At 44.6% G+C, this 15078-nt stretch overlaps 7 protein-coding genes and 1 long non-coding RNA gene across 12 annotated transcripts; 5 read left to right on the top strand and 3 right to left on the bottom strand.

Annotated features, from left to right (window-relative positions):
- Positions 1-316: 316 nt before the first annotated feature.
- LOC108103444 (zinc finger protein 239) lies at positions 317-1784 on the top strand. Of its 2 annotated transcripts, XM_017208926.2 has the most exons (3): positions 317-693; positions 827-1579; positions 1640-1784. In XM_017208926.2, the coding sequence occupies exons 1-2, from the start codon at positions 487-489 to the stop codon at positions 1577-1579; spliced, it is 960 nt and encodes a 319-aa protein (XP_017064415.1). In that variant the 5' UTR covers positions 317-486; the 3' UTR covers positions 1640-1784. The 2 variants fall into 2 exon arrangements, with proteins under 2 accessions (XP_017064415.1, XP_017064414.1); XM_017208925.2 differs by having other exon boundaries at positions 320-693; positions 827-1784.
- Positions 1785-2092: 308 nt separating this feature from the next.
- LOC108103445 (mothers against decapentaplegic homolog 3) lies at positions 2093-6332 on the bottom strand. 3 transcript variants are annotated; one of them, XM_017208927.2, is made up of 2 exons: positions 6223-6332; positions 2093-5574 (listed from the first exon to the last, which is right to left on the bottom strand). In XM_017208927.2, the coding sequence occupies exon 2, from the start codon at positions 5359-5361 to the stop codon at positions 3904-3906; it is 1458 nt and encodes a 485-aa protein (XP_017064416.2). In that variant the 5' UTR covers positions 5362-5574; positions 6223-6332; the 3' UTR covers positions 2093-3903. The 3 variants fall into 3 exon arrangements, with proteins under 3 accessions (XP_017064416.2, XP_041674366.1, XP_041674365.1); XM_041818432.1 differs by lacking the exon at positions 6223-6332 and adding an exon at positions 6054-6078; XM_041818431.1 differs by lacking the exon at positions 6223-6332 and adding an exon at positions 5753-5790.
- Positions 5990-6872, top strand: LOC121530059. Its single transcript, XR_005993752.1, has 2 exons — positions 5990-6092; positions 6331-6872. It is a non-coding gene; the product is annotated as an uncharacterized LOC121530059 (long non-coding RNA).
- Positions 6873-6886: 14 nt separating this feature from the next.
- On the bottom strand, positions 6887-7962 carry LOC121529661. The gene has a single exon (XM_041818433.1). It carries the CDS (start codon positions 7844-7846, stop codon positions 6965-6967), a length of 882 nt encoding a protein of 293 aa, XP_041674367.1. The 5' UTR covers positions 7847-7962; the 3' UTR covers positions 6887-6964.
- A 98-nt stretch (positions 7963-8060) lies between these two features.
- On the bottom strand, positions 8061-9758 carry LOC108103442 (phenylalanine--tRNA ligase alpha subunit). The gene has a single exon (XM_017208923.1). It carries the CDS (start codon positions 9656-9658, stop codon positions 8162-8164), a length of 1497 nt encoding a protein of 498 aa, XP_017064412.1. The 5' UTR covers positions 9659-9758; the 3' UTR covers positions 8061-8161.
- A 258-nt stretch (positions 9759-10016) lies between these two features.
- Positions 10017-12183, top strand: LOC108103464 (zinc finger protein 16). The gene has a single exon (XM_017208959.2). The coding sequence runs from the start codon at positions 10118-10120 to the stop codon at positions 11507-11509; it is 1392 nt and encodes a 463-aa protein (XP_017064448.1). The 5' UTR covers positions 10017-10117; the 3' UTR covers positions 11510-12183.
- A 122-nt stretch (positions 12184-12305) lies between these two features.
- Positions 12306-12788, top strand: LOC108103417 (zinc finger protein 660). The gene has a single exon (XM_017208875.1). It carries the CDS (start codon positions 12321-12323, stop codon positions 12786-12788), a length of 468 nt encoding a protein of 155 aa, XP_017064364.1. The 5' UTR covers positions 12306-12320.
- An 88-nt stretch (positions 12789-12876) lies between these two features.
- On the top strand, positions 12877-15040 carry LOC108103458 (zinc finger protein 664). Of its 2 annotated transcripts, none has more exons than XM_017208953.2 (2): positions 12877-13763; positions 13851-15040. In XM_017208953.2, the coding sequence occupies exons 1-2, from the start codon at positions 13197-13199 to the stop codon at positions 14598-14600; spliced, it is 1317 nt and encodes a 438-aa protein (XP_017064442.1). In that variant the 5' UTR covers positions 12877-13196; the 3' UTR covers positions 14601-15040. The 2 variants fall into 2 exon arrangements, with proteins under 2 accessions (XP_017064442.1, XP_017064441.1); XM_017208952.2 differs by having other exon boundaries at positions 12878-13763; positions 13848-15040.
- The last annotated feature ends 38 nt before the right edge of the window (positions 15041-15078 follow it).

The following is a 15078-nucleotide window of genomic DNA, read 5'->3' as shown; positions in this document are numbered from 1 at the left end:
GAAAACACCATCGATCTAAGTGTTCTCCCATAGCTACTACTTTTATAGTGTGAAGCAAATTATAACTGTTGCAAAGAGTCTTATCAGGGCAACCCGATAAAGTTGAGCCTTAGACAAAATTGTCGGTTATATAGAAATATATGTACATATCGAGTTGTTGGAGTCCAATGGAGAATCGTCAAATTGGCTCAAAGTGCGCACCGCCAGCGTTTAAAGTGCAGACCGTGCTAATCATTCATTTATAAGGTAACTTTATGAACGACAATTCGATAAAATAAAATATAAGCGACACCCGCTTGTTTTGTTTGATTCCATGGCCAACAACTATGGCCTGTAATAATATACTACATAATTAAACACGGCGTAATCTTATCGACGCTTGCTCAGAGACTCCGTTGACATTATTTTTGATGTGCTGTGCCAGCGGAAGTCTAAGAAGGCAGTTGGCAAAACAGCAGCAATCCAGACGGAAGCGAAGCGCCCATCATGCGATCTAAAGATCTCATATCCATAACAGATACCGAACGAGAACTGGCCAGTTTTGCAGTACAGGATCAAAGTAACTATGGGGCTTGCCTCGAGGACTTGCAACTGTTTGCCCAACTGGAAGATATCTCCGGAGAAAGAGTGCCATTGGAGATGGAGCTGCTCAAATCAAGCTCGGAATTCGATTTATTAGATCTGATGAATGGGGTCAGTAAAGTTAAAGTTAAATATATTTAAAATGGCTTGTGGAGATGACTAATCGGTCAAGCTTCATTTTTTCGGGCCGAATTTTTTGAAATTATATATCTAAATTTATTATAAGCATTGTATCGCCATTTAGGCTCTTCCGAATCAGGACACAACTGAACCGAAATCACTAGACACATGTAAGCCCAAGCGAGCACCACCAACAAGACGCAACCCGAAAGCTGGAAAGGATCATATCTGCGATGTCTGCAACAGACGCTTCTCGGAGGCATACAATCTGCGCATCCATAAGATGACCCACACAGACGAGAAACCTCATGTGTGTGAAGACTGCGGCAAGGGATTCCGGCAGCTAAACAAACTTCGCATCCATGCAGTGACCCACACGGCGGAGCGGCCGCATAAGTGTGACATTTGCGACAAGGGATTCCGGTATGCCAACTATCTTACTGTCCATCGAAGATTGCATACCGGAGAAAAACCGTATCCGTGTTTGGTCAAGGACTGTCAAATCTCTTTCCACTCCATTCACGCCCGTCGCGTTCACACGAAGCTTAGGCATTCGGCTGTAACGGATCCAGATACCGATCATCCGCTGGAGGAACAAGAACAACGGGAGACGATTGCTCTTAGTTTCACCTGTCCGGTTTGTAGCCGAGTTCTTACGGATCACTGCTACCTGAGCATCCACCTAAAGAGGCATTATAACCAACGTGATTTCGCCTGTCCGCAGCCCCATTGCAGCAAGAGATTCTTTAGCGCCTCGGAGCTTAAGCACCATCAGATTGCCCACTCTCAACTGCGTCCTTTTGCCTGTCCACTCTGTCCGGCACGATTCCTGCGCAAATCGAATCACAAACAACACCTCAAGGTGCACGAACGTTAAGTAATACTAGGAAGCTAAAATCTAATATTTCAATTTAAAATTTAAGTCTTATTACTTTAGAAAAAGATGTCATTAAAAACAGTAAGCCCACCCAAAACACTACGCAAATCCAATCCACAAAATCTGAGATACGCCCCACCAAAAGCTTCTATAAAATTTGCATGGGCTGGGCTTTCCATTCAATATAAGTATTTATTTATATATATACGATTCTGTTTGTCTTTATCTGCATGCTTGCATATTAGATATATGTATATATTTGTATTTATACTTTATAAAGTTACGGGTACGGGGTTCTGCTGGTTCTGTGGTTGCTTCTCCCACGATTCTGATCGGATCCGACGCCTGTTGACTGTTGCTGCATGTTTGCCTTCTTTGCTTTGTTTCGTTAGGCATTACTTAAAGATTACATTACATTATTAGCGGATTAAGCCGGAAATACGAAAACAACTGGTTAATTCAAAACCAGGTGACGGTTTAGAACCGTAATTATAGCCAATTAACAAAACAAAATCTCGTTCGCGGTCGTTTATTCGATTGATTACCAATCAGTATTAAGTGTCTTCACACAAAACTACGTGAGAAACTTAAAAGCAACAAAGGGGAAAAACAATAGAAAAAACTTAAGTTTAAGGTAAGTCGGAACCTGAGGGCAAGAGCGCTAGCCAACACTTGCTGCCGCGCACTATGCACTGCTCAATACTGGCCGAGCGGTACAGTTATTTTTGGTTGTAACAGCAAAGCGAAGGTAAAAAAGAAACCAAATTAAAAGAATTAGCAAATCTTGAAGTAAAAACAAATTGAAAACGAACCTAAAACTGGTTTGGGCTTTTTAAATATTAAGATAAGCTAGCAAATTTCGTTACATATATAGACTTAAGATCTAGACCCAAGAAAAACGCACACTTGCCAAGCAAAATTGGGCCAACGTCGGCAAACCATATTGCATATTGGTTGAGCTATCGGTTCAAATCCGAGGGTGATAAAGAAGTAAGAATCTCTCAGTTGGTACACAATAAATGCAGTTCTGAACAAAATGGGACCTTAGTTGGGCCTGACTTGGTTTGCCGCATTTTAATTTTGTTGGGCAAGTGCTTTACATATAGAATATATGATCGCATTTTACGGATATTACAACTAACAAGAGCTGACTGCGTTTTAAGAGCTGACGAATTTTTAACACACACGTACTAAGCGAAAATTGAAACGTTTAACAACCATCATCAAACGGATATAACTATAATTCCATAATCGATCAAGTGAAGGTCCTGCGTGAATATTTGCATTCTTTTGGTCTTATGTACATTTGCAATGTATGGTAGAGTGTGTCTGTGTGTGTAAGCTTCAAGCTTGATAAATCCCAGTTCCTGTTTTGCTCATCCTTTTTTGTTCCAAATCACCAATATAATTATTTTGCTTCTTTCTCAAAGAATTTTGACTCTCTCGCTTCTAGCGCTAACCAACTCTACGCACACAGATTGGGTTCATTACTTTTAGTTTTGTGTATTCCTGGTCGGTTTCATTTTGGTTATTTTTTTTGTGTGTAAAATGTTTAAAAAAAATTGTTACTTCTTATCGAAAACTGTAACTCTCCACGTTTCCACCTACACAATATATAGTCCTAAACTTGTAACGCCAAATACATGTTCTCTCTCATATATGCTTGTAAAGATATATATCCCACATGTAAGTGTGTGCTCTTTGTATATAGATATATCTGTATCTGGTTTGCATCTACCTCTTGTCAATTACTCAAGTATGTACTCGTATATAATTTGCCTGAACTTATTTCATATGTGCTCTCAGAATTTTTCTTGGTTTTCTGTTTAAAACCAATTCCGATTCTCATTTTGCTTTCCCTTAAAGGTTCTGACCAGTAACACTGATGAAACGTGCATATTTATGTTAACATTATCAGCAATGTAAAGTATTTTTGGTTTGTGGAAGTTTTTTAAAAAAAAACTTTAGGTACTCATACACAGGTTATGAGTTATGAGTTTCTTTATGGATATACCAAGGTTTTCTTCGATTTCAATTTGTACAGTTTTCATTTAGGAAGAAGGTATTACAATTTTCATTGAGTATGTGCTTATCGAACTTAAATGAAAACCGGAAAAGCTGCTTGATTGCACGCATGTCAATTTCATCTAGATTTTACAAACATAAATAAAATTCTTCAGAATAGCACCCTTTCATCTTCAATTCTTTAGTGTTACTTGTCAGCACCATAAAGGGATTTCTCGGTATTTTCCAGCTCCAAATCGGCGCTTTCTTTGCGGATAACTGGGGAGGGGAAAATTGAAAACCGGAACCGGCTGATGCGCTTACGACATGGAGCTGCACGGCAGCCGCGGTGATCCCATCTGCGTAAGGACACGATCCAGCCACTGGAGCGGCCCATTCAGATGGAGTTCAATCCAGCACGGCGTCGAAGTGACCGTCTGGCGGCGATATTCGGCACCCCAGCCCTTAACGAACGACATGCGGATGGTGCACATGCGTGTCAACTGGTAGACGGCTTCAAATCCCTGTGACACGGACTGCGACAGCAGGGCGGCGAACTCCTGGTTGTTGAAGATCTTCAAATTGCAGCCAGGTGGTATCTTGCATACGGTGGCCGGGTGCCAACCATATCGCTGGTTGCAGTTAGGGCTCTGCACAAAGATGGACGAGTCACTCAGGCATTCGGCGAATACCTCACCGCCAATATAATATAGCCGTACGCCTTTGCCAATGTGGCGACGCGTCTGCTCCACGACCTCGTTGCGATTCACATTAGAGAGCAGTCCGAGGCAAAAACGCTCCGAATTGGAGGGATCGGTAAAGCCATCCACCGTGATCGATGGCTGCGAGGCGTGGAAGGTCTCGCCGACTCGAGTATTTAGCTCATAGTACGAAATGGAACACCAAAATGCCGGCTCGTGATACATTACCGGCGCTGCATCGGCGGGCGGCGTTAAACGCGACATGTTCATGTTGTCGTTGGGATCGATGGGGTCACCATCCTCGCTCATATAACCGGGAGGCGGGGTGCCGGTGTTGGGAATGCTGCTGCCCACACTGAGCACACTCGACTGCGAGTCCATGTTTTGGCCAAAGGACAGCTGCTGCTGTTGCTGTTGATAGGCAGAGGCGGCGGAAGAGGACGATGACGAGGAGGAGGAGGGACCACCACCGCCGGCGGCAGTCGCGGGCGTCGAACTGGTGGACGATGATACGGAAACGGGCCCGGCACCGCCTAATTCCATATACTGCGGCGGACTCAACGAGGCGCTGCGAATTATCGCCGCATTGTAGTCGGTGTTATTTGGTATCTGGTGCGTATGGTTGTCCAGCGGATAGTCTACAATGGAGTCGGGCGGCGTGGGCAGCGATTTGGGCACCAGGATGGACAGTTCGATCTTTTTATAGTGGTACGGATTAATGCAGATCTCTTCCTTGCGCAGATGGAAAGCGTATTCGCAATGATCAAGAGGCTTTAGTTCATTCTGGGACTGAAGATCCGGCCAGCGCCACAGGCGACAGTAGATGACGTGCGGCAGACCCTTGCGCAGATGCTCGCCGGCAGGAGCTGGCTTGCTGCGCGGCACCGTCACGCACCTCGTCTGGCAATTTTGTGTAGAGATTGCCCGCTCTAGCTCCTCCAACTGCGAATTCTTCTTTATCTTCTTGACCAGATTCTTGACGGCCTTCTCCGACCACTTGCCCTCGACGCTGTTATCCTCGTTGCCCTTTTTGAGTGCTAACAATCGCTTAACCACCTGCGGGGTGAATGGCAACATCTCAGGGTATCAAGGGGAGTTTTCCTAGGCTTTCCGGGTTTCCTCCTCCACTGGTGGCGTTCACTAGCTTTTCCTTTAAGTGGAATAGTCCCCTTGCTTTCTGTTGCCTTTTTGTATTTTTTTTTTTAATATTTTTTTGATCACCTTGCCTGGAAAATTGAAACTGGAACGGTGCTCCTGGTTTTGCTGCTGCTTCCCTTGTGAATTTTTGATCTGGAATAGTGGAATAGGTTTAGTTGTGCGTGCTTTAGCAATTAAAACCTAATAATTGGCTTGCATGTGTATGATATGTGTGTGCGAGCGGCTGGATCTGATAAAAGCCCGACCCTGATGACGATGTTTGTGATAATTGCTTGAGCGTGTGTATATGGGTAATCTATTAACTTTTTACTTCAGATTTGGTTTTCTTGAAAAATTTAATTTTGATTTCCAACTTCCTTAGTTCCACAATTTGAATTGCAAACAAATCACAATTGCAATCGTTTGTCTGCTTAGGTTGATATTGTTGTTTTTGTTGTTGTCCCCAACAAGGTCAAATGTCTGCGTTTGCAGACGCTTTTTTTTTTTAGTTGTTTTAGTTGAGTTACAGCAGCCACAGAAGAAAGAGAAGAGAACCAGAATACATATACACACATCTAATCTGTGGGCAGTTTGGAATTTTCCATCTTATCGAAGGCGGGGCAATAAATTACCGAAAATAACAAAAGCCACGAGCGTCGCAGGCAGGAGGGGTAAGTTTAAAAAATAAATAATAGAATGTGCAGGAAAAGCGAAAATTGCACACACACAGCCGCTGTCGGAATGTATCTATGTATCCGTATCCACCATATGTATATATATTTATATATATGTATATATTACCTGTAACGGTACCGGCAACTCGAGCTCCTCTGCTGTCCTGCTCATGCTCCTTTGGCTGCTCTTTATGTATAAATGGAACCCTCTCACTCGCACGCACTCTGCTTCCAGGTCCAGATGCACGGGCACAGGCACGGGAACGGTAACCAAATGGCACCGGAACCGGGCGCACACATCCAGCCGAAAAGGGGAGAGGTGGTCGTCTGGAAAGGGGGCGTGTGGTGGCCACCGCTTTTTCAAATTTCTGTCTGTATATATTTGTGTGCGCGCCAGAAAGTGACAGCTATACGCACACGCACACCAATGCACGGTTACCGTACACCGACACGCTAGAACACACGCACACACAAGTAGACAGAGGCACAACAAGAACAGAGAACTTTTTTATTTTACGCCTCCTCGTTGTTTGTTTCTTTAACTTTTGTTTTTATTTGCTATACATTAGAAGTTTCTGTTCGATCCCAATTGCGTTCTTTGAAACTAAATTAATTTTTTGCGTTTCGCGATTTTGCTATTCGCAAAGATGCAGTGTGCCCAAATTGGTGCCCAACAATAATGTGGCAGTTAAAAGAAATCCCAAAGAGCTTATCAGTTATCGATTTATAAGAAAGAACTATCGCTTGAACAAAATTGAATAAATATTATTTAAAATATCTGCATCTGACAATGCCTTTAGAACTTATTGTTTATTGTTTTGATTTTACTTTTCGTAATTGTCAACTTAAGAAATGCGACTAAAAAAGAATCAAGTACGTGTTATCCGCCAGGACTTTTGCAGCGCCTGCTTGACGAGCTCATCCGGCGAAGGAGTATCAAATCGGAATCTCTTGACTTGGCTGCCGTAATTCTCGTTCTGGCACATTTTAAGGTGCTGCCGTTCCAGCCGGGTCACGGCGTACTCCAAACAAGGTCTTCTTGGTTCCGGATAGCCTACCACTACATCCAGCATATGGCCAATGGGACCTGGTTGCTCCCGGAACTCGGTATCTGCTGGAGCGTTGTCAACTAGCTCGTCCTCGTAATTGTTGAGGGATCGCCCTAGGAGACCTCCAGTGGGTGTGTTTCTTCTACCGCGATCGCAGGAAATAAAAGGTATGTCAAAGTCCTCTCGACTGGCCAGCTGACGCGCTTTGCTCGCCGACTCCTTCGGCGGTGCATCCCTATTCCCAGCTATTACGGTGGACGACAGGTCAATGAGTGGTGCTTGCGTGGTCGTTATATTGGCCCTATCGCCTCCATCATCTCGTATTTGTAGTTGGTCTACACCGCGCTCTAATCTGGATAAAGTTGGGATATTCCCAGGCGTTGAAGCTAATTGGGGAATTGGAAATCGAACAGATTGCAGATTGGTTTCGCTTTCCGATCGTTGGCGTTGCCGTAACTGGATTTCATTCAGAATCGACTGATTATGGGTTTCTGCCGCTTGACGCGATTCCCTCTGGGCAGCCGCATCTGTTGCTGCTTGCAGTTGCAGTTGTGGAATTTTCAGCTGCGGAATAACAAATCTGGGTGTTGTTTGTGGGAGTGTGCCACTTGTACTGCTCAATTGGGAGGATTCGCTGTTGCTCTGGAGGCCATATTTGGCCTGAATCGCCTGATGGAGAGTTTGCGTCGGATTGCTAGCCATTTTCAAGGCCAAAACTACAATGGATGATGACGAATTTTAGATTTTTGTTTAGGTTTCTCGTTTGTTATTGTTTTCTTCGTGCGGGTGTGTGTGTCTATGTGACAAGGCTGTCATCGATAACAGGTAATATCGATATCGAAAAACTGCGACAGTGTTTAAAACAGGCCGCCAAATTTAACAGTTTTAAACGTTGCATAGTACTATTTATTTATTAATTCCGTTTTTGTGGTTGAAATTTTATTTATAAATATTTTTGGAACATTTGTGTGTGAAAAAAAATGCAATTTGATCGCAGGTTCTCCGGCTTTTAATGCATTAAGCGTGATCTAGCCGGCAGATTGGGCCTTCCTCTACCATCTTCAGATCCACCTTGGGTCCGACTAGATCCCGTATATTGTTGATGCTGTATTTGATCATAGTGGGTCGTTCCAGCGACAAACCCCAAGCGATCACATTTACGTTCTCCGGTAGTCCCATGGGCAGGAGCATCTCTGGACGAAAGACACCAGAGTTGCCCACCTCGATCCACTTGCCCAGCCCGGGATGATAGCAGAAGATCTCCATGCTGGGTTCGGTATAAGGATTGTATGCAGGCTTAAACTCCAGCTGGGTAATGCCCAGCTTCCTAAAGAACTCGTATAGCGTGCCAATGAGATCGCCCAGAGTTAGGCCAACATCTGCGATCACTCCTTCTACCTGATGAAACTCCGCTAGATGAGTGGCGTCTAGTGTTTCGTTGCGGAATACCTTGTCGATGCTAAAGTATTTAGCTGGTTTAAAGCCACCTTCCTGGTTGGCCAACTTATAAAGCATCCTGGCACTTACGGCCGTGGTATGGGTGCGTAGCAGATTCTTCTGCGCCTCCTCCTCCTTCCAGTCGTATCCGTATCCCTTGGATCCATATCCACCCACCGAGTGCACTTTCTTTACGCGTTCCAGATAATCCTGAGGGAATTTGTAGCTCTTGGCCGGATGATTCACAAAGAAGGTGTCGTGGGCATCACGAGCCGGATGCTGCTGCGGCTGGTAGAGCGCATCAAAGTTCCAGAAAGATGACTCCACATAATTGTTAGTAGGCATTTCAGAAAAGCCCATCTCGAGGAATATTTGCCGGAACTCAGTGCGCACTTTGAGCAATGGGTGGAGATGACCGCGCGTTGGCGGCGCACCTAAGGCATCAAAGTTATATGACTTGAACTTAAGCTGATCCCATAAACCGCTGGCGAGCATTTCCACTGTGAGATCTGTCTCTAGCTTGGTAAGAGTGGTGGCGAATTCTGGGCCGCGAGAAAGGACAAAGCTCTTTGTGGTCGTTTCCTGGAGAAGTTTGCGTTTCTTAAAGTCGGTCACCACCTTGGTAGGTAGTTGTTCGCCCTTCCCTTGAGCCACCTGCTCTAGTTGGCTTCTCACCACATCCGTTATGGTATCCACCTTGCAACGTACCAACGGCGGGCTGACGGTCTTGTCCACAAGAATCCATCCGTGCGACATGGCTTTGCTGAAGCCCACCTTGGCATTTGGCCCACCGGCTTCCATAAGAGCTGCTTGGGCAATTCCCTCCGGAGGTACTAAGGCATACACCAGAGCCTCATGACTGCCGTGTTCAACGAATGCGCAACCTTCGTCCGTGAGTCCTAGACTCTTATGCGTGGTCGTTTCAGCAATGACCAGGTCGCCATGCGCCTGGATGCTTTTCAATGCGCCAACAATCTTCTGATGATCCTCGGCAAATAGAGCGGCCAAGTCCAAAGTGTCCACCTTATCGGCGGTCTCTAGGTGCTGGAGTATACGCTCCGTGAGATCGGGATGCATCGCTGGTTGTTCAATGGGTTTATCTCAATGTTAAATTAAATTCCGGAATCGGAATCTCGTGTTGCCACAACGCAGGAATGGACAGTGCTGACAGGAAGCCAGTGTTGGCAAATGTCGGGCAGCGAAAATTGCTTATAACTAGCTATAAAAAGCTAAATATGCCAATGAGCTTCTTGAAATAAGCTCTTGTATTATTATAATTTATGCAAACCATGAATGAATTTACCCACGAATTTATATTATTGGACATATATGTAACTTTATAATAAGAAAATGAAACACAATAAACACGCTTTAGCTTATATATATTTCCCGCTAATCAGCAAAGAATCACCTCCAATAAGAACAGCTGGTGACGCCTAGCAACACTAACAGTTTGCGTTTTCAGAAAAAACGTCGAAATTTTTCGAAAAAAGGACGCGAATCCTGGCGAGCAACGGCCAGGTGGGTGTCGTAACCATGCTCAAGTCGCTCAAGCCGGACACGTACGCCGGAATGGCGAACGCCAAGTGTGGAGAGATCTACTTCCAGAGCCTGCACAGCTTCCGCATCGACTGTGCGTTCTGTGAGATGAAGAGCTTTGTGTTTGGGGACTTTTTGCTCCACGTCCAGAATGTCCATTTCGAGAACGGTCTGTTAAAAACAGAGGCGGGAGATGCTGGAGCTGATCTAAAGCAGGAACGTGATCGGGAGCACACCTCGCCGGTGCCTATTGTGGCGCAGGTAAATCCATTTGCCTGGTACGAGATTGGCGGTGATAACAACGAGGATAGTGAGGATGAACAAGGTGCGTTGGAAGAGCAAGACGAAGAATATGAGGAGCGGCCAGGCAAGACCATTATTCAATGGCAAGATCATCAGGCACTGGCCAGCGAATCCCTGCGTCAAGTTAGAGCCTTAAAGGTGGACTACAAGGAGGAGTCCGATCAAGAGGAATGTGGCGTCAAACTGGATCTGGAAAGCGAAAGTAGGCAGTACAATAAAACCCCCCATTCGTGCCCACACTGTACAAAGGTCTACCAAAGCCGTAAGGTCCTGGAGAGGCACATAATGCGTCAACACAAGGATAGCGCTTCACCAGAGGCGGACAGCGAAGATGCGGACTACGAGCTACCCAAGGATGTGCCCGCCTCGAAGTCCTCTGTCCAGGAGCACAAGTGCGAGCTTTGCGGGAAGATCTACCATGGGAAATATAGCCTAAGACAGCATTTAAAACGGGACCATGACAATGGCGAGGAGGGTGTCTCTGCTACCTTCACCTGCCTGGAGTGCGAAGCCCAGTTGCCACGCCTCCGCCTTCTTGATGAGCACATGGTGCAGGCTCACGGCGGAGCTGCGTGTGTGGTCTGCGGCCGGCGCTACAAGACCCGCCACGAGCTGAAGCGCCACCAACTAAAGCACACAAGCGAACGAAATGTGCCCTGCCCGCATCCTGGATGTGGGAAGCGGTTCTTCACCGTCCGCCATATGCGCAATCATGGCAAAGTTCATACTGAGCAGAAGAACTTTGTGTGCGAAAGTTGCGGCTATAGCTGCCGGAACAAGGAGACGTTGCGCGTCCACATAAGGAGTCATACGGGTGAGAGGCCCTTTGGCTGTCAAGTGTGCGACAAGAGGTTTCCCTCCCACTCGGGCCTGAGGGAACACATGGCCATGCATTCCACGGAGCGACCGCATGTGTGCAGCGTATGCGGCGCGACCTTCTCGCGGCAAAAGGGCCTTTACCATCATAAGTTTCTGCACGCGGACACCAAGCAGTTCGTATGCAAACTTTGCGGGAATGCCTATGCCCAGGCCGCCGGACTCGCTGGACATATGCGAAAGCACCGGAACGACGAGCTCAACGGATAAGATCGTATAAAGACCGTTTGTATTCTAAGTTGCCCGTTTTGTATCATCTACAATTTCGGCGTTTAAGTTATGGAACTCAGGCATAGGCTATAGGAGACAAGTATATAATTAATGTGTTTTATTTTATATTCTTCCGGCTTTAAGTAGTCCACAGGTGTCTTGTGTTTTCGGTATTCATTCCACGGGTTTCCATTGATTTTATTTGGCACATACTAGTATACATATTGTAAATAACCGGTATACTTCCTCTAGAATTAAGGAAACTGAATGTTGTTGATTTGTTTGAAAAACAAATCCTCAAATAAGTTTACATTAAAAAACAAGAATTTGATTGTAAATATTTAGATAATATTGAAATCTTTAACTTTCACTTAATTTTGTAGAACATTAATTACAGCTGAAACTAAACTTTGTTATAGTTAAAACATAATTTTAGGTCCATTTAAAGTGTATAACGAAATGCTTCCAATAACAAACCTAATTAATTTCGATAGAGAAACTGAAAAATATGATTAAGTCACTTTAATCTTGGCCAGCAGATATGCCTAATATTCGAATTGGAAATCGCTCACGGAGACTGGCGATTTTCGCGGTTAACCTTTTTGTATTGATAAATATATATAACACCTGAATCTGATTCACAAAAAAGCCCACGAGGGCAGCGTTTAAAATTAGCCAAATGAATTGGTTATTTTGACAGCAATTAATCGGACGCCTGCTGCTGAAGCGCCCAAATGCCAAGTGGTAAGGCGTAAATCGGCGCGTCTAACAATAGTGCCGGCGTTTAGGTTTTGGCACACACGACGCGACTATGTCGGCGGATCATCCAACTCCTGGGTCGGATGGCCGGCGACTTATGTGCGAGTATTGTGGCTATCGGACGGGGATCCTTTGGAATCTGCAGGTCCATCAACGGCGTCACACCGGCGAGAAACCCTTTATCTGCGATACCTGCCAGGCCAGCTTCCCAGCTAGTTATCAGCTGAAAACCCATCTGGAGCGGCACTTGGACGCCGCACAACGTCGTCTGAGGCACATTTGCACCGATTGCCAAGTGGGTTTCTCTAGTTCCCGGGCTTTATATCATCATAGGACTCTCCATGAAGATAGGAAACGGTACAAGTGCTCGCAGTGTGACAAATCATTTGCCCAAGCGTCGGGGTATGCCCAACACAAGAGGATGCACCGCCAAAATAACCAGCGGGCCACGGAATTGAAGTGCTTCAAGGATCTAAAGGATCCACAGGCTTTCGAGGAGCTCGTTTATACTCAAAAGTGACTTGCGTTGGCGGGAGTTTATCTTTATTAAATTGGAAAAAAATAACTCTTATTTTCCTTTAATGGATCATTTAAATTTTTAAAAACCGTTAAACGAATATTTAAAAGCTTTATTGCTTAAAAATTAATAACAGTAGTTAATGTATGATATCTTTGCTTTTAAAAGTAAAAAAAGAGGGAAGGAAGATGTCTTTTATTATTTTAAAATTAATAACAGTTTTAATGTTATTTTTTCATTTCAAACGGCTAGCCGGTAGATTTACGTCTTGGTTTGAGACTTTGGTATAAGATTAACTGATTCCAGACTTCGATAAAAATCTATCGAAATTAATCGAACGTTTGTTTACATATTAAATTTTGATTTTAATGAATAGTATTGTAGTTTTTAATGTGAATTAACTGGCACACAATGCTGAGACACTGCCTCACCAACGTGGACTACGTCCGCCTACACGCCCAGCAGCAGTTGCGTCCGAAATGCGGCGAGATCTTCTACGAACAGGAGGCGAACAGCTTCCAACTGGTTTGCCTGCTTTGTGAGATGAAGCATTTTGGATTCGAAGACTTCGCCCGCCACATCCGGAATGTGCATTTTGACAAGCAGGGACGGCCACTGACCCAAGCCGTCACAGGATTGGGAACGAGACCAGGAGCCGATCAAGAGTTCCAAAAGGTGCTCTTAGCACCAGCCAGCCAGCCCAACATTAAGGAGGAGTTTCTTAACAACAACGATGCCCTAGATGAATATAGTGTTGAAGAAGAACTCGAACAGGACGAGGAAAATCCATTGCGTATCATGGTACTCGAACGTAAACAGTCCGAGGACGAGGAAACCATTGATACCATGTGGCAACCAGATCCGACCAGTTCCTCCGATTCCGACATTGAAGGTTGCGATCTGGAGGCTTTTTCGGTCGTAGAAAATACTCAATATAACCAAGAAGAAGAGCAAGAGGAACAACAGTCCGTTTTTAAGGTAGTGACAAATTTGATAAAATCTTGCTGTTTTTTTTTGTATACTACTATTATACAAATAATACATATGGTTATTTTGTTGCAGAAGCAACGGCAACGTAAGGACTATAACTGCCCACATTGCGATCGCAAGTATACGACACAGAAATACCTAAACACACACTTGAAGATGAGCCACCCGTATCCGCAAGCATTCAAGTGCAACGACTGCGAAGCAACCTTTGACGTGGATCGGGCTTTGGCCCAGCACCGTCGCAAGGAGCACACGGAGTTCGCCTGCCAGCTGTGTGATAAGGTGTTCAAGAGCTCGCGCTCGCTACTTCGTCATATCCAAGGACACTCCGGCGCACGGACTTTCAAGTGCGAGCACGAGAATTGTGGCAAATCTTTTGTTAATCAGCATAACCTCACCTCCCATCGACGTGTCCACAGCGATGAGCGAAATTACGTGTGCGAACTGTGTGGCTATAGATCTCGCTACCGGGAGGCGTTGATCGTCCACCGGCGTACTCATACCGGTGAGAAACCCTTCCAGTGCCAAACCTGTTCCCGTCGCTTTGCGTCAAAGTCACTTCTCAACGAACACCAAGCTATGCACTCCACTGAAAAGCCCTATAAGTGCGACAAATGTGATTCGGCCTTCTCCCGTCCAAAAGCACTGTACCATCATAAGCATCTTCATTTGGGAATCAAAAAGTTTAAATGCAAGATTTGTGGAAATGCTTATGCCCAGGCGGCAGGACTATCCGCTCATATGCGAGCGCACAAACTCCAGGCGGCGGCCAATGCATCTGAGGGTGTCGAAACGGGACCCATTGAGATGCTGTTTACGTTCTGACTGGATTGAAGAAGTCTTCTTTCTTCTTCAATTTCTGGTTTCCGAAAAATTATTGTACCACAATATCATACATCAAATTCTACATCCACTGATTAACGTTTGATGGCTAAAAACTGTTAACAGAATCTTATTCAGTTTGTCTTATTTTAGTTTTAGTATATCTTTCATAGTTTAAAAGAAACCAATACTTTAAAGGAAATTCAGATTTAAAGATATAGTTAATTCGAATACCTGAAAAATGTACTATGTTTTTTTAAAAGAAAATCTTCCCATTTCTGTTGATAAAGTATTTGTACCTACATATCAATAGTGATCATTTGTATATACTGTTAAATCTGTTCAATATTAAGCTAATTATAAGAGTATTCTTCCAAATAGATTAAGTCTAAGAAAACCATTTTGCACACACGCAAGTATAATAAAATTCTTAACAAATGGTATTCGAATATTTTTCTTTTGGTATACAAAAACAACATGA

The sequence above is a fragment of the Drosophila eugracilis genome, unplaced genomic scaffold, assembly GCF_018153835.1.
Source record: "Drosophila eugracilis isolate 14026-0451.02 unplaced genomic scaffold, ASM1815383v1 contig_2163, whole genome shotgun sequence".
Classification (NCBI taxonomy): domain Eukaryota; kingdom Metazoa; phylum Arthropoda; class Insecta; order Diptera; family Drosophilidae; genus Drosophila; species Drosophila eugracilis.
This window is presented reverse-complemented; position numbering and strand designations above follow the sequence as displayed.